The sequence below is a fragment of the Eucyclogobius newberryi genome, unplaced genomic scaffold (genome assembly GCF_026437365.1).
Source record: "Eucyclogobius newberryi isolate DKJ021-1_F unplaced genomic scaffold, fEucNew1.0.hap1 SCAF_14, whole genome shotgun sequence".
NCBI lineage: Eukaryota > Metazoa > Chordata > Actinopteri > Gobiiformes > Gobiidae > Eucyclogobius > Eucyclogobius newberryi.
Genome location: NW_027315768.1, coordinates 16,610,287 through 16,632,327, shown reverse-complemented (window position 1 = coordinate 16,632,327; position 22,041 = coordinate 16,610,287). Strand labels below are relative to the sequence as shown.

General features: G+C 37.6%; 4 protein-coding genes across 4 annotated transcripts; all 4 read right to left on the bottom strand.

Moving 5' to 3' along the window:
• Window positions 1-1,221: 1,221 nt before the first annotated feature.
• On the bottom strand, window positions 1,222-18,440 carry LOC140360079 (uncharacterized). Its single transcript, XM_072445396.1, has 8 exons — window positions 18,311-18,440; window positions 18,089-18,148; window positions 17,454-17,633; window positions 17,169-17,372; window positions 13,692-13,862; window positions 3,255-3,422; window positions 2,925-3,095; window positions 1,222-1,730 (listed from the first exon to the last, which is right to left on the bottom strand). The coding sequence occupies exons 1-8, from the start codon at window positions 18,360-18,362 to the stop codon at window positions 1,609-1,611; spliced, it is 1,128 nt and encodes a 375-aa protein (XP_072301497.1). The 5' UTR covers window positions 18,363-18,440; the 3' UTR covers window positions 1,222-1,608.
• Window positions 3,786-6,389, bottom strand: LOC140359263 (uncharacterized). Its single transcript, XM_072444122.1, has 6 exons — window positions 6,260-6,389; window positions 6,038-6,097; window positions 5,403-5,582; window positions 5,118-5,321; window positions 4,087-4,257; window positions 3,786-3,796 (listed from the first exon to the last, which is right to left on the bottom strand). Exons 1-6 carry the CDS (start codon window positions 6,309-6,311, stop codon window positions 3,786-3,788), a joined length of 678 nt encoding a protein of 225 aa, XP_072300223.1. The 5' UTR covers window positions 6,312-6,389.
• Window positions 6,714-9,204, bottom strand: LOC140359262 (lymphocyte function-associated antigen 3-like). Its single transcript, XM_072444121.1, has 4 exons — window positions 9,057-9,204; window positions 8,219-8,503; window positions 7,226-7,506; window positions 6,714-6,764 (listed from the first exon to the last, which is right to left on the bottom strand). The coding sequence occupies exons 1-4, from the start codon at window positions 9,103-9,105 to the stop codon at window positions 6,714-6,716; spliced, it is 666 nt and encodes a 221-aa protein (XP_072300222.1). The 5' UTR covers window positions 9,106-9,204.
• A 324-nt stretch (window positions 18,441-18,764) lies between the features above and the next one.
• LOC140360078 (lymphocyte function-associated antigen 3-like) lies at window positions 18,765-21,380 on the bottom strand. Its single transcript, XM_072445394.1, has 4 exons — window positions 21,332-21,380; window positions 20,626-20,910; window positions 19,277-19,557; window positions 18,765-18,815 (listed from the first exon to the last, which is right to left on the bottom strand). The coding sequence occupies exons 1-4, from the start codon at window positions 21,378-21,380 to the stop codon at window positions 18,765-18,767; spliced, it is 666 nt and encodes a 221-aa protein (XP_072301495.1).
• Between the last annotated feature and the right edge of the window lie 661 nt (window positions 21,381-22,041).

The following is a 22,041-nucleotide window of genomic DNA, read 5'->3' as shown; positions in this document are numbered from 1 at the left end:
TAAACTTACTGACTTAAAGGCCAAATTACAGGTCAAATCTGTGGAGGGAGAACCCTAACCTTGTTGTTCAAGTTTCTGCTTTGGTTTTTCAACCCAATAAATAAACTAGCCAACACGCCTTTATATCAAAGCACAGTGGACTGAAAGTTTCCCTTTTGGTTATCATCATGTTGTATGGCAGCTGATTAAATACTCTGAAAAGGGGAAATTAAGTCACACAAATTCCATTCAGAGATGCTAGTCAATCGGAAAAGATTTTATGATGTTCTGTTTTTACCTTGAAACTGGTGTTTATGATGTGTGCATCTGAACTAAAGCTATGCTCACCACACTGATATTTATCATCCTAACCAGGGATGGAAAATGTAAACTAATTCTCCTCTAGCAGAGGAGAGGTCATAAAAGCTGACAAACACTGCCCCCTACAGAAGAAAGATGTTCTTGCATCACACGTCAGTCTCAAGCACAGATCTACTTCCATTTCAAGTATTGAATTACATTTAAGAGCTCATATTTTGCCTGATAAATGTCATCTTCTGGATTTCCCCAAATAATTTTGGCCTTTATTCTTCTATGGATTGCAAAAGTGTGTTTTAGAGCAAAACTTGAATACAACAATGCTAATAAGAAACTGTGGTCATGAATTATAAACACTTTTACTGGAAATTAAACAAAATATTCATAATTTACAAGATTTAAAAAAACAAAACAAAGGTACATAAAACAAGATATTGCATAAGCACCAATCAACAGTGGAAAGTTATTAAAACACAGAGCTTAAAATGATCTCAATGATTTACATAGTAAAAAGTGGAAGGCTAAAATACTGTTAATGTTAAAAAAGAAGTATTTTAAAGCAGCTTTTGTATGGGCAGTTAATAATGACAATATATACATATATTTACTTCAGACATCCATCAATCATTTGTTAAAAATATAATGTTAGTTAGTATGTTATGTTAAAGTACTCTTACATTAATTAGTTATTAGAAATAACTGATACGTTGCACACATATATCAATAATGGCCTATATATTATATAGTCTATATCAGGGGGTCGCAAAATGATTCCAGGGGGTCCCCAGATGATATGAGGTAAACATTTTGAATTGACACAATAGTTTTAAAACAAGGCTTGGCCTACCAAATAATTAATTTAGATCTATACCTTCAAAATAAAATCAAACACTAGACATGAAGCTACTTTATGAACTTTTTATGTTTGGGGGTCGCAAATGCCAACGGTTGTTATTATCAGGGTCATGGCTGAAAAAAGTTGTGAACCACTGGTCTATATAATGTGCACTTTGGTGCAACAGCGTCGATTTAAATGGGCCATATAAATTGGCTTGGCTTGATTATCTTGTGGTTCTTCAAAACTATTTACCATTACCAAGACCCAAATAATAACATCAAATGACCAACCAAGTCTTTAACACGACTAAAGCTGCTTCTCTTGTACCACGTGTGACATCCACAGCGCTCAGCTTTGACCCGGTCATGCTTTATTGTTTTCATTGTCCCCCGTCGCGTCCGGCTGCTCCACTTTGGACTCACCTACTACATTTCTTTCTTGAGTCAGATTCTTTGTCAGTCTCGTCTTTCGTCTCAGTCATGCAGTGGGTTGTCCTCCTCTGTGAGATCACCATCAGTGCCCTTGGTTTGCTTGTTCTGTTGGCTCCAAGAGGAAGCAGGTGGGTGTGTGGACTCATCGGCTCGCTCCCCTGACCCTGAAAACAGTACAGAGAATAAATAGGTTGTGTATCTAAGAAACTGGTGAGATCTGATCAAAAAAGCATTGTCTCCGATTCATAAAACTGAATTTATGTATTAAGTGTGTCAGGAAATGACTTTTGTCTTTTAAATGACTTATTGCAGTCAAAAGTCATAGGGCTGTCACGTACTGTAGATAGTTTAATTATTAATCCAGAACTTGATACGATTACATTTTCTATTAAATACAAAAACAATCAAAGATTTGTAGTAAGTAGCTGTGGCAAAAATGTGTTTCCATTTATGGAATCAATGTTTCAATAAAGGTAATTTCAAGCTTACAGAAAGGAGTGTAGTATTTTAAGTAATAAGTACCTGCTTGGAATATTCTACACTAAATGCAATAAACTTACTGACTTAAAGGCCTAATTACAGGTCAAATCTGTGGAGGGAGAACCCTAACCTTGTTCAAGTTTCTGCTTTGGTTTTTCAACCCAATAAATAAACTTGTATTTTAATAAATGCAACATTTTAAGTTTAATGCCATCCTGCCATGCCAAGCAAAGCAATAAGAGCTCCATGGAGTGAAGCAGTTAGCGGACCCTCCACCAGAAATGTTACATTGTGCGCCTTAAAAATAAAGGTATTTCACTAGTGTTAAATACAATTTAAAACTGAATGAAAGTATAAATTGAAATAGTCAAACCTGTCTGTTCAGAAGCTGCGGTTGGTGGCATTAAAACAGGCTCATCTGAGTCTTTCTGTGGGTCCTTATCCACTTCATGGTCTGGTGTTGCTTGTTCAGTTAATCCAGTTTGCTCTTCATTTGTAGGTTGCACATTTTCATCACTGCTCTGCTTGTGTCGTTGGGGCTCCAAAACTGTATACAAAATGTTAAGAATACTATCACTTAAATGAATTCTATCAAACGAACATTCAAATAACATTGTCCAGGCAAAACAATAAGAGCTCCATGGAGTGAAGCAGTTACATTGTGCACATTAAAAATAAAGGTATTTCACCAGTGTTATATACAATTTAAAACTGAATGATAGTATAAAGAATGATGATATGAAATAAACAAGTACATGGTTCACTGATGATCGCATGGTTTTGACAGTCAAACACAGCTTATCGTACAGAACATAACATAAGATAAATCTCTCTGTAACACACATGGTGGTGATGAAATCCAAAGTAAATGCTCAAACCTGGCTGTTGTGGAGCTTTGGTGGTCTCATCTGGACCTGACTCAATAGAACTTGAAAGATCATCCTTTTCCTGTTCATCGTCCTCATGGTCTTTGTGAGGCTCATCTGACTTCTTCTCTGAATCCGGCGGCTCACTGCTCTCTTCAGACTCACTCTTTGGAGACTCTTGTTCTGTTGACAATTTACTGATTCATTAAACATTTTACACATGAATATTACTCTTTATTTGTTTTGAAATATGAGGAGGAAATAGTCCAGGAGCAATGCCCAGTATAGATCAGTAAAGTGTATAAACAATGATTTCATTATTATAGCATATCACTTTCATACCTCGTGATTGTGACATGTGTGAATCATTGGACTGTCCAGATTCTTCCACTTCTTTATTGTCTGAGGTCACACTCTCATGGTTTAAAGTGTCGCTTGATGAAACCCTTTTCTCTGTGTCAGTGTTTGATTCTTCATCAGGATTGGTCTGTTCTTTGCTCTCAGGTTCAGCTGCATGAACAGGAGATGCACTGCTCTGAGGAGAGGACTCTGCTCATAGAAAGGTGAGGAAATTATACACTATGTAGTATTTCCTGGTAAAAATGTACTTTATATTGCAAACACATGTTTTATTTACTTTTGACAGTCTAAATATTGAAATAGTCAAACCTGTCTGTTCAGAAGCTGCGGTTGGTGGCATTAAAACAGGCTCATCTGAGTCTTTCTGTGGGTCCTTATCCACTTCATGGTCTGGTGTTGCTTGTTCAGTTAATCCAGTTTGCTCTTCATTTGTAGGTTGCACATTTTCATCACTGCTCTGCTTGTGTCGTTGGGGCTCCAAAACTGTATACAAAATGTTAAGAATACTATCACTTAAATGAATTCTATCAAACGAACATTCAAATAACATTGTCCAGGCAAAACAATAAGAGCTCCATGGAGTGAAGCAGTTACATTGTGCACATTAAAAATAAAGGTATTTCACCAGTGTTATATACAATTTAAAACTGACTGATAGTATTAAGAATGATGATATGAAATAAACAAGTACATGGTTCACTGATGATCGCATGGTTTTGACAGTCAAACACAGCTTATCGTACAGAACATAACATAAGATAAATCTCTCTGTAACACACATGGTGGTGATGAAATCCAAAGTAAATGCTCAAACCTGGCTGTTGTGGAGCTTTGGTGGTCTCATCTGGATCTGACTCAATAGAACTTGAAAGATCATCCTTTTCCTGTTCATCGTCCTCATGGTCTTTGTGAGGCTCATCTGACTTCTTCTCTGAATCCGGCGGCTCACTGCTCTCTTCAGACTCACTCTTTGGAGACTCTTGTTCTGTTGACAATTTACTGATTCATTAAACATTGTACACATGAATATCAATGACTAATATTTCTACAAAACAAAGCATAAAAAACAAATTGCAAGCAATTATTTTTACATTTTGTTGTTTACTTCTGTTGTCTCCTTGAGCTTTTCCATTATGTATTTTGTATTCATTTTACATACATTTTCAATTGAGTATTTTGAAATGCTACAACTTTTCCTCTGTGCATTCTTTCCTGTGTCTCAATCAAATGCTCGTGCTGAGGCAGTATGTGTGCTGCTGGATATCATTTTCTACTAATGGATCACGTCCATCTTTAACTTAGTCAGCCAAGAATTAGCTGTGTAAGAATACTATGACTTTATTGAATTCTATCAAACGTACATTCAAATAACATTATCTACAAAGGAGTGATCTATTACTATTAACTCTGAAGTTACTCACATGTTGCATTTACACTGTGAATAGTGTTTAAGCGACCTGCATCTGACCTCAGAACTTTAAGAGAACTAGAGGAAGTGTCAACACACAGACCACTACAATATTCTTTAACAAGCAGAGACTTGCTTTGGAAGTTGGAATAATGTATAATAAATGTTTTTTAATGAATGAATTTAGATATTTGATTTGATAAAGGTAACTGCCTAAAAAGGCTGGTGCCCCACATAATTCTTTATATATATTATACTAAATAAACATACCTCCCATGTGTGTGGCATGTTTGAACTCTTGATCCAATTATTTAATCAATATCAACTTTGAATGTCACCCTCTTTCTTAAGTGGGAGGACATCAAACTACAGTACTTGGACGAGTAAAAATACTACAATAGAACTAATAAAACATTTTAAACGATCAGGACACAAACCTATTTGTTCTGGACCTTCTATGGACATATCTAGATCTGCCTCTCTAGAGTGTGAAAGACCAGCCACACCCTTTCCCTGTTCATCATCCTCCTCCTCCTCATGGTCGTGATGCTCGTCTGAATCCATCGTCCTGCTGCTCTCCTGCTTCTCTGGCGTAGGCTCTAAATCCTGGTTAACTTCAGTCTCACTGCTTGGAGACGGTTCTATTCACAAATGTACAAACAATGTCTTTTACTTCTTCATTATCAGACTACATGTGTTGAGCAGTTCTTTCATTGTCAAACCTTCTTGAGCATCTTTGTATTCATCCTCATTAGAATGATTAGGGTTTGCATCTCCAGCTTCCTCTAAGTTAGAAACATTATTAGGCTCTTGATTGGGCAGATTTCGCTCTCCTCTTGACACACTCGGCCCTGGACAATGTGCTGGCTTTGGCTCACGTCTGCTTGGAAATGCCGGTCCACCTGTTAACGTCAATATTATCGACTATTTCTTCAGCATGTAATAGTAGAGTAAAGGGTTGTGGTCATGTGACAACACAGGATTCAAGAGCTCCTGTAGTCTAACATTGAGGCGAGACGGGTCAGAATTCGATGGTGGAATTTACTGTTTAACAGATTTGTTGACCTGGTTTATGGTTAAGAACTCTGTAATTACTGAGCTTTTCCAAACTTTCCAACAAAAACTGACACAAAGTTCAATGTCTTCCATGTCAGCATAAATAAATACATCTGTTATTATTTTAAATTGCACTTCAAGATGAAATGTCTGTTCTTGGTCTTGGATTTAATCAAATAAATTTCCCCAAAAATGCGATTTATACTTCAGTGCGACTTATAGGGGTTTTTTTGGCTACCGGAAAATACAGTATCATATTATTTCATGTTGGTGGAAGTTGGAGGTGGGAAAAAGGACTGACCTGTGCGCGTCCCTGTATTTCCGTTGTTTTCAAATACTTTCCGTACATCCTCGACTTTTCCTAGGGACAAAGTATAAATAACTCATAGCATCGATTCTTTTTGCTGCTTGAGCCCTTAAATAATGTATTTTGTGTCAATTTATCACATACAGTACTCAATATGGTGGAATAAAATAGAATTAAATGACTTTAAAACTGAATGAAACAACGGTGTCTCTTTACCTTGAGGAGTCTCATCCACATATTGTTGTTTGGGAAGTCTTTGCGGAGACATAATCGTTTCCTGTCTGTGGATATCACTTTCTATGAATGGAACGCGTTCTTCATCTTCATTTTTGACAACGTTAGCTCTGTTTTGACCTAAAAAAGAATTAGAAAATAGTAGTAATAATAATAATAATAATAATAATGATAATGATAGTGAAATGTTTGGTAAATCACATTTTTGTAAGTAATCAAAACCAACCTGCTGCAATCGGCTGTTTTTTAATGCAGTCATTCGTGCATATTTGTGTACATCCTTCACAAAATGAGGACACAACTATTATGACTTTACTACGATTTAAAATATTTATAAAGAAAAAGTAATATGGTCAACAAAAACGACAGGTACCTCTCTTTAATTCATTTCGAAACTTGAAGCAAAGAAAGCAAACTACCAGAAGGATGACAAGGCTTATGAGTACGAGTACAGGTACAAGTACATCCTGAGTCTGAGCAGTTCTTTCTGCAAAATAAAGAATCAAAAGGTAATGACAGAATGAATAAACAATACATTAGAGTAAAGCGTGTTAAATAAGATAATGAAAGCCACTGACCCATTATGTAATTTAATACTAGAACTGCACAATATGAAAACATGTGATAAAATATTTCTATATTTTGACACAGATAGTTTGCTTGAATGAAACTAACAAGTAAAAATGTGATTTACTAAAGAATAAACTAACGACAAAAAAGGCTGAATTAAGACAAATCAGAAGAAAATCTTGTCTCGTCTTTTTTACATTTTCACTTCTCAGATGAAGAGAACCTTAGTGTTATTATTACAATATAGTTTATTTCAAGCAATCTTGGGTTTTTACTAAATTGCTTTGATATTTGTGCAACATATTGTTATGTAGCCCTGGTGAATACATATCTACGAGACGATCAAGCGATGAAATGATTTAGATTTTTTTCTATAACAGAAGTAGTAGAACCTGTGTAGCAGTCTTTGGCCATGAAGCTGCTGGTTTCCTGTAGCAGGGGGTTATTTGCGGTGCAGCTGTATGTGATGTCGTCCTGCTTGTTGCCCAGGGCGATGGGTAAGGTCTGGCCCTGGTGACTTTCACCGTCCACGTTCCATTTAATCGTCAGAGCTTCAGGAGTGTCGGACTCCGAAGAGCAGAGCAGTGTGGCAGAACGATTATGACCGTCACCGCTCTCTTCGCTCATCTCACATCTTATCACGGGAACGGAAACTTTGTCTGCGCAAGATCAAATCAACAAAGGACTAATAATCATAATAGTCTTTACAATTCAAACAGAACGTTGTAGAGGTGGTGACAAATAGTTATTTTTTATATTTATTTTCAATGAAAATCAAAACTGAAACGGTCTCTGTATGTGTGCAACCACCATGTCAATTCAAGTCAAGTCAATAATGGCATTAATTTAAGTAATAAGAAGGACTAAATTAAAAAATAAGCATTATAAAAAAGGGTACAAGTAAAACGTTTAATTAAAAAAAAAAAAAATCTGGTTGTTTTATTGATATAATTGAAAAAATACTAAAAATATTAAAAACCCCAACATTTTGAACAGTCTCACGCTGTATCAATACAGCTTCTAAAACTAGTATCAGAAAAATAAATATTAACAAAAAGATTTCCTTAGTATTAGTATCAGAAGATTTAGAACTAGTATGAGATCAGATAATTATAATAATAAAATACATAAACAACTTGATCACACTGGTCTTGAACTTTGGATTGCGTATCAACCTTTTTCCTTAGTATTGAAATCAAATTTGATATTTTAGAATTGTAACAATACAATCTGATAACCTCTATTTATCAACCCAAACGTTATGCAACAAAAGATTAAAACTAGGCTTGTCACAACATGAATATTTGCTAGATATAAAGGATTCCGTGTACAATGATTGGAAATAAAGACTCCGCATGACCTTTTACTGACCTAGGACCTTGAGCATGAACTGTGATTGGTGAGGCCGGTCTCCGATGAAGGCTTCCAGCTCGTACTCTCCACTGTCCTCATATCTGACGTCTGCGATGGAGAGTTCAGCTGTGGTCCAGGCCAGCGTGACCCGTCCTTCATACGAGCCAAACACACACTCCTCTGCAGTGTTAAACGTGATGACTTTATCCCCATTGTGCTTCCACAGAATGTCATCAGGAGCTTTGGGGAGGGACGGAGTCAGGATGGCCTCTCTACCTTTAAGGACATAATACTGACCTGCAACTGCACAACAGATTATTACAACATTATTACATAAACAAGTTAGTTCATTTTAATTAAGATGCTACATTGGGATTTGGAATACTTTAGTGCGAGTGAGATGATGACATAAACTCAATTCATTTCAGTTCCACTTGACAAAATGACTAAACATGTCCTAATTGTTTACAGTCTTACAATATATCTATACAATTTGTTGTAGGCAATCTAGTAAAATGTATGTTAAACCTTTTCTTTAGCACCTCTTATAATCATACTAACATTAGATCTACTTATTTTCTTGTTTCCCAATTAGATTTTGAATAAAAGTCAATTGCTTGATTTATATGTTTTGCCATCGGAAGTGTTATAGGCTAGAAAAAGAATGGAGAAACCGAAAGTTAGGCGTAATAAAGCCTTAAAGGCATTTACCATAAGGGGACACAGGGGACAGGTTCTCGCTTCCCAGCAGTCTCAGAAAACAAGTGCAGTTTTATCTCACGGGAGTGCAGTTCTCACGCCTCCTCCAAACACACTTTACTCACAGAAAACCGACAGTGAAGATTCAAAAACTCACCCAAAGTTAGATTCAGGATGAACCACCAGTGGAAATACAGCAGAGCCATTGCGCACGGTCTGGAGACGCGACGCACGTTTAATCCAACTTTCACTTCCACATTCAGACTTCTGATCCAAGAGGACAGTGACCAGCAGCAAACGATGTAAACAGAGCAATGCAAACGGAAATGAGTGGTAAAGTGAGAGGACTAAAGACGTCCCAAACTAATCCGTGCGTAAAAGCGTTTGGGAGAAACTCTGGACCGACACCTGCAGCAGCACCTGTGACTTCCGGTGTGCGTCGGAAATGCCCTTTGGAAAGAGGGCGGGGTTTATGGCACTACTTTACGCACGCGTGTGTCATATTCACTGTGCTGTCCCATGGATCTAGGATTATCTGTCCTTAAAGCCGCTCGATGGCAGAGTGGATAGCACACATGCCAGGATCCTGTGTGCAGTGTGCAGGTCGCAGCGTCAGTTTGAATCCAGCTTCGACAATTTGCCGAATGTCTTTCCCTCTCTCTCATCGCCATTTCACGCAATACTATCACATCTAATAAAGCTTACTGGTCATTTTTTAACTTAAAAAGAGAAAAAATAACTTAAGCTAGTAAAAATCAATCAATGTTTTAATCAATATAGCTATTTTTTTATGTAAATTTTAAATTAACGATAGAATTTTGTGCAACTTTTAAATTAAATTTTTGTAGATGCAAATGGAATTTTAGATGACACATGACACCAATACACAGATTTCCCAAAGAAGTTTTTTAAAATACTTTATTCAGCAGTTTGTAATGAGTCAGTTCAATGAATAATCCTTTTTACTTGTCGTAAAATGTCAACTATAATTCTCTCATTTCTGGTTCTCTGCAGGCGCCTGTGCCACCCTGTGTATATGTGTGTAGGACTTCATGAGAGTGACGCTGCCGTGGTGGGACACCCCCATGGGTGCATATATATACAAGTGTTGAGTTTAATTTCCTCTCCAGATGGTGAAAAGGCATTGCCTTGTAAGAGTTTCTACGTTGATGGCGACAGATAGCAATCAGACTGCTGGCCTTTCCATGTGTATATATATGTATATGTGTGTATATATATGTGTGTGTGTATATATATATATATATATATATATATATATACATATATATACACACATACACATATATATATACACATGGAAAGGCCAGCAGTCTGATTGCTATCTGTCGCCATCAACGTAGAAGCTCTTACAAGGCAATGTCTTTTCACCATCTGGAGAGGAAATTAAACTCAACAAAACGTCCGCTGTGGTCCTGGTCCTTCTTTAATGGTTTAACTTGGTGTCATATCGATGACATTACAAACACCTTTAATGGAAATTATACAAAATATTCACAATTTACAAGATTTGAAAAATCCCAAAAGGTACATATAACAAGATATTGCATAAGCACCAATCAACAGAGGAAAGTTATAAAAACACAGAGCTTAAAATTATCTCAATGATTTACGTTATGTTAATGTTAAAAAAGGAGTATTTTAAAGCAGCTTTTGTATGGGCAGTTAATAATGACAATATATACATATATTTACTTCAGACATCCATCAATCATTTGTTAAAAATATAATGTTAGTTAGTATGTTATGTTAAAGTACTCTTACATTAATTAGTTATTAGAAATAACTGATACATTGCACACATATATCAATAATGGCCTATATATTATATAGTCTATATCAGGGGGTCGCAAAATGATTCCAGGGGGTCCCCAGATGATATGAGGTAAAAAATAGTTTTAAACAAGGCTTGGCCTACCAAATAATTCATATAGGTCTATATCTTCAAAATAAAATAAAATACTAGACATTAAGATACTTTATCAACTTTTTTATGTTTGGGGGTCGCGAATTTTTCGTGATTGAAAAAAGTTGCACATAATGTGCACTTTGGTGCAACAGCTGTCGTTTTAAATGTGTCATATAAATTGTCTTGACTTAATTATCTTGTGGTTCTTCAAAACTATTTACCATTACCAAGACCCAAATAATCACATCAAATGACCAACCAAGTCTTTAGGGATCATCTCAAAATGGGTTGAAGCTGAAAAGAAGTAAAAAAATTTCGTCTCTCTCTGGACCCCCTCCCCCCCTCAAAAGACGAAAGACTGGCTTGACATAAAATTGTATGCGTTGATAAAACGATAGTAGCTTGATAGACCCTGCTTACCTATAGTGAACATCTCTGAACATCCTTTGGTATGTTTATCAGTAGAAGTTATGAATTCTCCAAATAATGTCACCTGTTGCGCATGTTTGTTTACTCAATCCACATGGTCCTCGGCACGCCGTGGCGAGCGCAGGGAGCGGGGCGGGTGCTCCCTCGCACTGGCCACGGCGCGGGGAGCGGGGCGGGTGCTCCCTCGCACAGGCCACTGCGCGGGGAGCGGGGCGGGTGCTCCCTCGCACAGGCCACTGCGCGCCGTAATCACAACGCACCATGCGCACGGTGCTCTTTGCTGAGAGAGTTTTTTAGCATTTCAAAACAATTACTGCCACAACGATGTATTGAAGCTTCAAAGCAACAAAAAGAAGAAATGTAGGTGACGAAAAATATTAAGTCTTTTCAGCTTCAACCCATTTTGAGATGATCCCTTAACACGACTAAAGCCTCTTCTCTTGTACCACGTGTGACATCCACAGCGCTCAGCTTTGACCCGGTCATGCTTTATTGTTTTCATTGTCCCCTGTCGCGTCCGGCTGCTCCACTTTGGACTCACCTACTACATTTCTTTCTTGAGTCAGATTCTTTGTCAGTCTCGTCTTTCGTCTCAGTCATGCAGTGGGTTGTCCTCCTCTGTGAGATCACCATCAGTGCCCTTGGTTTGCTTGTTCTGTTGGCTCCAAGAGGAAGCAGGTGGGTGTGTGGACTCATCGGCTCGCTCCCCTGACCCTGAAAACAGTACAGAGAATAAATAGGTTGTGTATCTAAGAAACTGGTGAGATCTGATCAAAAATGGTCTCTGATTCGTAAAATTTAATTAATGTGTTAAGTGTGTCAGGAAATGACTTTTGTCTTTTAAATGACTCATTGCAGTCAAAGGTCACAGGGCTGTCACGTACAGTAGATAGTTTAATTATTAATCCAGAACTTGATACAATTAAATATTCTATTAAATACAAACACAATCAAAGATTTGTAGTAAGTAGCTGTGGCAAAAACGTGTCTCCATTTATGGAATCAATGTTTCAATATAATAATTTCAAGCTTACAAAAAAGGAGTGTAGTATTTTAAGTAAAGTATCTGCCTAAAGGCAATAAACCTACTGACTTAAAGGTCAAATAACAAGGCCCAATTACTATGTAGAACAATAGAAACTTATTTCTCAGAAATAATTGGAAATAGTAATAAAAACTTCCGCATTCTGTTTGCGACAGTAAACAGATTGACAAACCCTCCAGCTCAAATGCAGTTGGAACTCATTTCCACGTTTAAGTGCAATGAGTTTGCCACATTCTTCAAGGACAAGGTCAATCCTTGGACCCCTTCTGTTCAATCTGTACATGCTGCCATTGGGACAGCTGATAAAAAACAGTGCTGTGTCCTATCACAATTATGCTGACGACACTCAGATCTATGTCTCACTGACAGTCAATTCACTGTCATTGCCTTCAACAAATCAGTGACTGAATGCAAAACAACTTTCTCCAGCTGAACTCAGACAAGACTGAAATCATCGTCTTTGGCCCACAGAAAAAGATAAAGTGTTAGCAATTACCTCCAGTCTCTCTCTAAAACTTGTAAACAAGGTAAAAAATGTAGGAGTAATAATGGACTCAGGACCTGAATTTATACAGCTACATCAATTCAATAACATCAGTAGCTTTCTTCCATCTGAAAAACATTGCCAAAATTTAAAATATAGTGTCCCAACCAGACATGGAGAGACTTATTCATGCGTTTGTCTCCAGTAGATTAGACTACTGTAACGGCTCAGTGGCCTCTCCAAACGAGCTGTAAAACAGCTGCAGTTCATCCAGAACGCTGCTGCTCGGGTCCTGACTAGAACCAGGAAGTATGATCACATTAGTCCTGTTCTCAGGTCTCTGCACTGCCCCCTGTGGCTCAGAGAATAGACTTTAAAGCAGCTCTGCTTGTGTAAAAGTCTCTCCATGGCCTAGCACCAAAGTACATCCCAGACATGTTAGTGCCATATAAACCATTTCGGACTCTGAGGACCTCAGGGACCGGCCTCCTGCTGGTGCCAGAGTCAAGACCAGACAGAGAATCTGCATTCCAGTTCTATGGGGCAAAGGTCTGGAATAGCCTTGAGACAGGCCCCCACCCCGGCTGTGTTTAAATCTAAGCTAAAGACTGTTCTGTTTAGCCGCACCTATGACGGAAATACTTTTACCTGGGTATTAATAAGAGCTCCATGGAGTGAAGCAGTTACATTGTGCACATTAAAAATAAAGGTATTTCACCAGTGTTATATACAATTTAAAACTGACTGATAGTATTAAGAATGATGATATGAAATAAACAAGTACATGGTTCACTGATGATCGCATGGTTTTGACAGTCAAACACAGCTTATCGTACAGAACATAACATAAGATAAATCTCTCTGTAACACACATGGTGGTGATGAAATCCAAAGCAAATGCTCAAACCTGGCTGTTGTGGAGCTTTGGTGGTCTCATCTGGACCTGACTCAATAGAACTTGAAAGATCATCCTTTTCCTGTTCATCGTCCTCATGGTCTTTGTGAGGCTCGTCTGACTTCTTCTCTGAATCCGGCGGCTCACTGCTCTCTTCAGACTCACTCTTTGGAGACTCTTGTTCTGTTGACAATTTACTGATTCATTAAACATTTTACACATGAATATCAATGACTAATATTTCTACAAAACAAACCATAAAAAACAAATTGCATGCAATGAATCATTTTTACATTTCTTTTGTCTCCTTGAGCTTTTCAATTATGTATTTTGTTGTCGGTGTAATCCCTCATTCGTCCAGGCGTGTTCCATTGTAGAAAAAGCTTCAGTTGTAGTCAGAATTTAGGTCAAGAACTCGAAAGTATAAATATCGGAGTTCTCGATCTAAATTCTTTTATTGACAATGACTCTTGGATGAGAGTCGAAACGTCTATTTTTTCTAACTGAGTCCAGATGACTACAACTGAAGCTTTTTCTACTATGTATTTTGTATTCATTTTACACACAATTTTTACTGTTGACTAAATGTTCAACAGTGTATTTAGTGAGAAGTCTCAATCAAATGCTCGTGCTGAGGCAGTATGTGTGCTGCTGGATATCATTTTCTACTAATGGATCACGTCCATCTTTAACTTAGTCAACCAAGAATTAGCTGTGTAAGAATACTATGACTTTATTGAATTCTATCAAACGTACATTCAAATAACATTATCCAGGCAGGAGTAATCTATTACTATTAACTCTGAAGTTACTCACATGTTGCATTTACACTGTGAATAGTGTTTAAGCGATCTGCATCTGACCTCAGAACTTTAACACAACTGGAGCTGAAGCGTCAACACACAGACCACTGTTTTTACAATATTCTTTAACAAGCAGAGACTTGCTTTGGAAGTTGGAATAAACCTTTTCAAAAATAACTGCTATCAATTTGAAACTGGATTAAAATTAATTATCTGAAGATTTTGTCCACATGATCAATTTATTGTGTAAAATGCCAATATTGTCAATATTGTTTGCATTGATATGTAAATGTGGATGTTTTCATTTGTGTCATTTGGTAATATGGTGATCAGCAAACATTTCATCAGGAGGTTACAATGGCTGCTGCTGACTACGTGCACTAGGATGTATTCTGATTGGTTGAACATTAAACAAAACCCAGGGAGCTCGATAAGCCAAACCACCAGGTCAGTTCCATCCAGGTCTTGAAGGACTAAAGACCCGTGACCAGAGAGAAGAGGTAAAGAGATTCTAGAGGAACAAGGAAGCTAACTTCACCCCATAATTTAGCCAGTGCCCATCAGCATGATCTGATTTGGACTGAAACAAACTCAAACAAGATACTTTTTGCAATTTTTTCAAGTCTACAACAATTTGGATCCAGGACTTCAAATTGGCCTCATCTGTGGATCAGTGCAACTGCTTTCTGGTCACGGGAGATCGCCGTAGTATCATCTTTAACCCATAGATAGATCTAGAACATTTGTATCTAGAATCTCCTCCTGTTAATGACTCATTTACAAATTCCATATTCATATTTATCGATTTAGGTGTTTGGTCAGTGTGTTCATTCGTTTCTAAGGGGTCAATGTCACTGTTACGTTCTCACAAACCTTCAGATGATCGAACTATTCATGTTTTTTAATGAATTAATTTAGATATTTGATTTGATAAAGGTAACTGCCTTAAAAGGCTGGTGCCCCACATAACTCTTTATATATTATACTAAATAAACATAGTAGAAAAAGCTTCAGTTGTAGTCATCTGGACTCAGTTTGAAAAAGTAGACGTTTCGACTCTCATCCAAGAGTCATTGTCAATAACAGAATTTAGGTCGAGAACTCCGATATTAATACTGTTCTGTGGTAAGACCCGCCCATTGGGAGGAGCCTTCCTGAAGTAGAAAGAGTTGTTTGTTTCAACAGAAACTCCCCCCTTGTATCTACCGAGCCTATTCAGAATTTTAATGGGCTGTTAAAACCTCTTTGTCTTAGTGAGACCCTGGCTCAACCACCCTGAGTACCTGATTAGCATTTGAATTCCCTGGTCCTGGTCCTCTACCTTTCCAGGGGTTCAGTAACCCATTATAGATAACAGGAAGATTAAACCTAAGCCCTCCATTTCTGTTTAAAGAAGGTCTTTCTTTTTTAACAAAAATAGCTTCCTTGACTCCTCTTTCAAACCATCTCTTCTCCCTGCTTAAAACCTTCACCTCACCGTCTTCAAACGAGTGATTAGAGGCTTCAAGATGGAGATGCACGGCGCTCTGTGGACCTGAACTAGTATTTCTTCTGTGCTGATAAAGCCTCTTGTGTAGAGGCTGTTTCGTCTCACCTATGTAACGTTCTTTACAGCTTTCTTCACTGCATTGGATCGAATAAACTACATTGCTCTGTTTTTGAGTCGGCAATTTGTCCTTTGGGTGAACCAGTTTTTGTCTTAAAGTGTTGCCTGGTTTAAAATAAACAGGGACTTCGTGTTGTCTAAAAATTCTCTGCAGTTTTTCCGACAGGCCAGACACATAAGGGATAGCCGACTCAAAAACAGAGCAATGTAGTTTATTCGATCCAATGCAGTGAAGAAAGCTGTAAAGAACGGTACATAGGTGAGACAAAACAGCCTCTACACAAGAGGCTTTATCAGCACAGAAGAAATACAAGTTCAGGACCTCAGAGCGCCGTGCATCTCCATCTTGAAGCCTCTAATCACTCGTTTGAAGACGGTGAGGTGAAGGTTTTAAGCAGGGAGAAAAGATGGTTTGAAAGAGGAGTCAAGGAAGCTATTTTTGTTAAAAAAGAAAGACCTTCTTTAAACAGAAATGGAGGGCTTAGGTTTAATCTTCCTGTTATCTATAATGGGTTACTGAACCCCTGGAAAGGTAGAGGACCAGGACCAGGGAATTCAAATGCTAATCAGGTACTCAGGGTGGTTGAGCCAGGGTCTCACTAAGACAAAGAGGTTTTAACAGCCCATTAAGATTCTGAATAGGCTAGCTCGGTAGATACAAGGGGGGAGTTTCTGTTGAAACAAACAACTCTTTCTACTTCAGGAAGGCTCCTCCCAATGGGCGGGTCTTACCACAGAACAGTATTAATATCGGAGTTCTCGACCTAAATTCTGTTATTGACAATGACTCTTGGATGAGAGTCGAAACGTCTACTTTTTCAAACTGAGTCCAGATGACTACAACTGAAGCTTTTTCTACTATGGAACACGCCTGGACGAATGAGGGATTACACCGACTAAATAAACATACCTCCCATGTGTGTGGCATGTTTGAAATCTTGATCCAATTCTTTAATCAATATCAACTTTGAATGTCACCCTCTTTCTTAAGTGGGAGGACATCAAACTACAGTACTTGGACGAGTAAAAATACTACAATAGAACTAATAAAACATTTTAAACGATCAGGAGGACACAAACCTATTTGTTCTGGACCTTCTATGGACATATCTAGATCTGCCTCTCTAGAGTGTGAAAGACCAGCCACACCCTTTCCCTGTTCATCATCCTCCTCCTCCTCATGGTCGTGATGCTCGTCTGAATCCATCGTCCTGCTGCTCTCCTGCTTCTCTGGCGTAGGCTCTAAATCCTGGTTAACTTCAGTCTCACTGCTTGGAGACGGTTCTATTCACAAATGTACAAACAATGTCTTTTACTTCTTCATTATCAGACTACATGTGTTGAGCAGTTCTTTCATTGTCAAACCTTCTTGAGCATCTTTGTATTCATCCTCATTAGAATGATTAGGGTTTGCATCTCCAGCTTCCTCTAAGTTAGAAACATTATTAGGCTCTTGATTGGGCAGATTTCGCTCTCCTCTTGACACACTCGGCCCTGGACAATGTGCTGGCTTTGGCTCACGTCTGCTTGGAAATGCCGGTCCACCTGTTAACGTCAATATTATCGACTATTTCTTCAGCATGTAATAGTAGAGTAAAGGGTTGTGGTCATGTGACAACACAGGATTCAAGAGCTCCTGTAGTCTAACATTGAGGCGAGACGGGTCAGAATTCGATGGTGGAATTTACTGTTTAACAGATTTGTTGACCTGGTTTATGGTTAAGAACTCTGTAATTACTGAGCTTTTCCAAACTTTCCAACAAAAACTGACACAAAGTTCAATGTCTTCCATGTCAGCATAAATAAATACATCTGTTATTATTTTAAATTGCACTTCAAGATGAAATGTCTGTTCTTGGTCTTGGATTTAATCAAATAAATTTCCCCAAAAATGCGATTTATACTTCAGTGCGACTTATAGGGGTTTTTTTGGCTACCGGAAAATACAGTATCATATTATTTCATGTTGGTGGAAGTTGGAGGTGGGAAAAAGGACTGACCTGTGCGCGTCCCTGTATTTCCGTTGTTTTCAAATACTTTCCGTACATCCTCGACTTTTCCTAGGGACAAAGTATAAATAACTCATAGCATCGATTCTTTTTGCTGCTTGAGCCCTTAAATAATGTATTTTGTGTCAATTTATCACATACAGTACTCAATATGGTGGAATAAAATAGAATTAAATGACTTTAAAACTGAATGAAACAACGGTGTCTCTTTACCTTGAGGAGTCTCATCCACATATTGTTGTTTGGGAAGTCTTTGCGGAGACATAATCGTTTCCTGTCTGTGGATATCACTTTCTATGAATGGAACGCGTTCTTCATCTTCATTTTTGACAACGTTAGCTCTGTTTTGACCTAAAAAATAATTAGAAAATAGTAGTAATAATAATAATAATAATAATAATGATAATGATAGTGAAATGTTTGGTAAATCACATTTTTGTAAGTAATCAAAACCAACCTGCTGCAATCGGCTGTTTTTTAATGCAGTCATTCGTGCATATTTGTGTACATCCTTCACAAAATGAGGACACAACTATTATGACTTTACTACGATTTAAAATATTTATAAAGAAAAAGTAATATGGTCAACAAAAACGACAGGTACCTCTCTTTAATTCATTTCGAAACTTGAAGTAAAGAAAGCAAACTACCAGAAGGATGACAAGGCTTATGAGTACGAGTACAGGTACAAGTACATCCTGAGTCTGAGCAGTTCTTTCTGCAAAATAAAGAATCAAAAGGTAATGACAGAATGAATAAACAATACATTAGAGTAAAGCGTGTTAAATAAGATAATGAAAGCCACTGACCCATTATGTAATTTAATACTAGAACTGCACAATATGAAAACATGTGATAAAATATTTCTATATTTTGACACAGATAGTTTGCTTGAATGAAACTAACAAGTAAAAATGTGATTTACTAAAGAATAAACTAACGACAAAAAAGGCTGAATTAAGACAAATCAGAAGAAAATCTTGTCTCGTCTTTTTTACATTTTCACTTCTCAGATGAAGAGAACCTTAGTGTTATTATTACAATATAGTTTATTTCAAGCAATCTTGGGTTTTTACTAAATTGCTTTGATATTTGTGCAACATATTGTTATGTAGCCCTGGTGAATACATATCTACGAGACGATCAAGCGATGAAATGATTTAGATTTTTTTCTATAACAGAAGTAGTAGAACCTGTGTAGCAGTCTTTGGCCATGAAGCTGCTGGTTTCCTGTAGCAGGGGGTTATTTGCGGTGCAGCTGTATGTGATGTCGTCCTGCTTGTTGCCCAGGGCGATGGGTAAGGTCTGGCCCTGGTGACTTTCACCGTCCACGTTCCATTTAATCGTCAGAGCTTCAGGAGTGTCGGACTCCGAAGAGCAGAGCAGTGTGGCAGAACGATTATGACCGTCACCGCTCTCTTCGCTCATCTCACATCTTATCACGGGAACGGAAACTTTGTCTGCGCAAGATCAAATCAACAAAGGACTAATAATCATAATAGTCTTTACAATTCAAACAGAACGTTGTAGAGGTGGTGACAAATAGTTTTTTTTTTTGTTTTTTTTTCAATGAAAATCTCGCTGAAAGACTGAAACTGAAACGGTCTCTGTCTGTGTGCAACCACCAAGTCAATAATGGCATTCATTTAAGTAATAAGAAGGACTAAATTAAAAAGAAGCATTATAAAAAGGGTACAAGTAAAATGTTTAGATGGTGGCAAAGGTGGTTAGCGCTCTTGCCTCCCAAGAAAGAGATCATGGGTTTGATTCCCAGACCAGTCCAACATCACATGATCTCTCTGGGTCTGCATCTTCTCCCTGTGTTACTGTGGGTTCTCTCCAGGCTCATCCCACCGTCCAAAGACATGCATGTGTTAGGTCAAATTGGCAACTCTAAATTGGCTCTATGGACAGGTGTTGAAAATTAGCATATTCTGCTATAACACTTAAAACATTGCATCTGGTTCGTCCAATGAATGTAAATAAAAAATTATATATTTCAAAAAAAAATATCTGGTTGTTTTATTGATATAATTGAAAAACAAATACTTTCTAAATGATTAAAAAACCCTAATTTTGAATAAACAGTCTAACGCTGATACTAGGGTTATCAAAAGTATCAATACCGCTTCTAAAACTAGTATCAATAAAATAAATATTAACGAGAAGATTTCCTATTTCAATTAATATCAGAAGATTTAGAACTAGTATGAGATCAGATAAATATAATAATTAAATACATAACCTACTTATGGTTTGTGTTGAAAATTACATTCTAGAATCTAAAATACATTTTTAAAAAGAGCATAAAAAATTATCACACTGGTCTTGAACTTTGCATTGCGTATCAAACTTTTAGTATTGAGATCAAATTTTAGAATTGTAACAATACAACCTGATAAAATCAACCCAAACGTTATGCAACAAAAGATTAAAACTAGGCTTGTCACAACATGAATATTTGCTAGATATAAAGGATTCCGTGTACAATGATTGGAAATAAAGACTCCGCATGACCTTTTACTGACCTAGGACCTTGAGCATGAACTGTGATTGGTGAGGCCGGTCTCCGATGAAGGCTTCCAGCTCGTACTCTCCACTGTCCTCATATCTGACGTCTGCGATGGAGAGTTCAGCTGTGGTCCAGGCCAGCGTGACCCGTCCTTCATACGAGCCAAACACACACTCCTCTGCAGTGTTAAACGTGATGACTTTATCCCCATTGTGCTTCCACAGAATGTCATCAGGAGCTTTGGGGAGGGACGGAGTCAGGATGGCCTCTCTGCCTTTAAGGACATAATACTGACCTGCAACTGCACAACAGATTATTACAACATTATTACATAAACAAGTTAGTTCATTTTAACTAAGGTGCTACATTGGGATTTGGAAAACTTTTGTTTGTTTTTTATGAGATGATGTCATAAACAACTCAATTCATTTCAGTTCCACTTGACAAAATGACTAAACATGTCCTAATTGTTTACAGTCTTACAATATATCTATACAATTTGTTGTAGACAATCTAGTAAAATGTATGTTAAACCTTTTCTTTAGCACACCTTATGATCATAGTAAAATTAGATATACTTATTTTCTTGTTTCCCAATTAGATTTTGAACAAAGGGCTTTTGCTTAAGATAAGATACAATAAGATTTTATATGTTTTGCCTCACGCCTCCTCCAAACACACTTTACTCACAGAAAACCGACAGGGAAGATCTGAAAACTCACCCAAAGTTAGATTCAGGATGAACCACCAGTGGAAATACAGCAGAGCCATTGAGCACGGTCTGGAGACGCGACGCACCTTTAATCCAACTTTCACTTTCACATTCAGACTTCTGAAGGATCCTTCGCCTGACACGCCAGCCCCGCCCACATTCTGTTGGGAATGGCTGGTCAGGCAAAGGATCCAGGACAGTGACCAGCAGCAAACGATGTAAACAGAGCAACGCAAACGGAAATGAGTTGTAAAGTGAGAGGACTAAAGACGTCCCAAACTAATCCGTGCGTAAAAGCGTTTGGGAGAAACTCTGGACCGACACCTGCAGCAGCCCCGGGGGGCCGACTCTATAGCTTTTATATAGTGCCCATGCTCGTACACAGGTTTGAAAAAACACCCCTAATCACTGACCTCATCACCCCCAAAAAAGTACCCCTTTTCACTGACCACAACCAAAATGTACCCCTTTTCATTGACAAAGCCTGAAAATATACCCTTTTTCACTTTAAAAGTTAGAAAAGTGCACTGAAACATATTACCATAGTATTGTGATACAAATTTACAATTCAATAACATGAAAATTCTCAGAAATTACTTTATTTCAAACATATATACAAGTACACAATGATAGTTATAGCAATGAGTTGTCAAAAAAACAGGTTCAGATCAAGATAGCTCACTGTATGTTCAAGCACATGAACATAACTCACATGCAAGG

What these genes read in the sequence shown, in the direction of transcription:
- LOC140360078 (XM_072445394.1), bottom strand. Translation starts at nt 21,380, where the DNA reads ATGGCTCTGCTGTATTTCCACTGGTGGTTCATCCTGAATCTAACTTTG. An exon ending in GTTCATGCTCAAGGTCCTAG is followed by an intron (nt 19,558 to 20,625) that starts GTCAGTAAAAGG and finishes GATCTTGCGCAG; the next exon opens with ACAAAGTTTCCGTTCCCGTG. An exon ending in ACACAGGTTCTACTACTTCT is followed by an intron (nt 18,816 to 19,276) that starts GTTATAGAAAAA and finishes TTTATTTTGCAG; the next exon opens with AAAGAACTGCTCAGACTCAG.
- LOC140360079 (XM_072445396.1), bottom strand. Translation starts at nt 18,362, where the DNA reads ATGTCTCCGCAAAGACTTCCCAAACAACAATATGTGGATGAGACTCCT. An exon ending in TGTGGATGAGACTCCTCAAG is followed by an intron (nt 18,149 to 18,310) that starts GTAAAGAGACAC and finishes CTTTGTCCCTAG; the next exon opens with GAAAAGTCGAGGATGTACGG. An exon ending in ATACAAAGATGCTCAAGAAG is followed by an intron (nt 17,373 to 17,453) that starts GTTTGACAATGA and finishes ATTTGTGAATAG; the next exon opens with AACCGTCTCCAAGCAGTGAG.
- LOC140359263 (XM_072444122.1), bottom strand. Translation starts at nt 6,311, where the DNA reads ATGTCTCCGCAAAGACTTCCCAAACAACAATATGTGGATGAGACTCCT. An exon ending in AAATACAGGGACGCGCACAG is followed by an intron (nt 5,583 to 6,037) that starts GTCAGTCCTTTT and finishes TGACGTTAACAG; the next exon opens with GTGGACCGGCATTTCCAAGC. An exon ending in AGAAGGTCCAGAACAAATAG is followed by an intron (nt 4,258 to 5,117) that starts GTTTGTGTCCTG and finishes AATTGTCAACAG; the next exon opens with AACAAGAGTCTCCAAAGAGT.
- LOC140359262 (XM_072444121.1), bottom strand. Translation starts at nt 9,105, where the DNA reads ATGGCTCTGCTGTATTTCCACTGGTGGTTCATCCTGAATCTAACTTTG. An exon ending in CATCCTGAATCTAACTTTGG is followed by an intron (nt 8,504 to 9,056) that starts GTGAGTTTTTGA and finishes TCTGTTGTGCAG; the next exon opens with TTGCAGGTCAGTATTATGTC. An exon ending in ACACAGGTTCTACTACTTCT is followed by an intron (nt 6,765 to 7,225) that starts GTTATAGAAAAA and finishes TTTATTTTGCAG; the next exon opens with AAAGAACTGCTCAGACTCAG.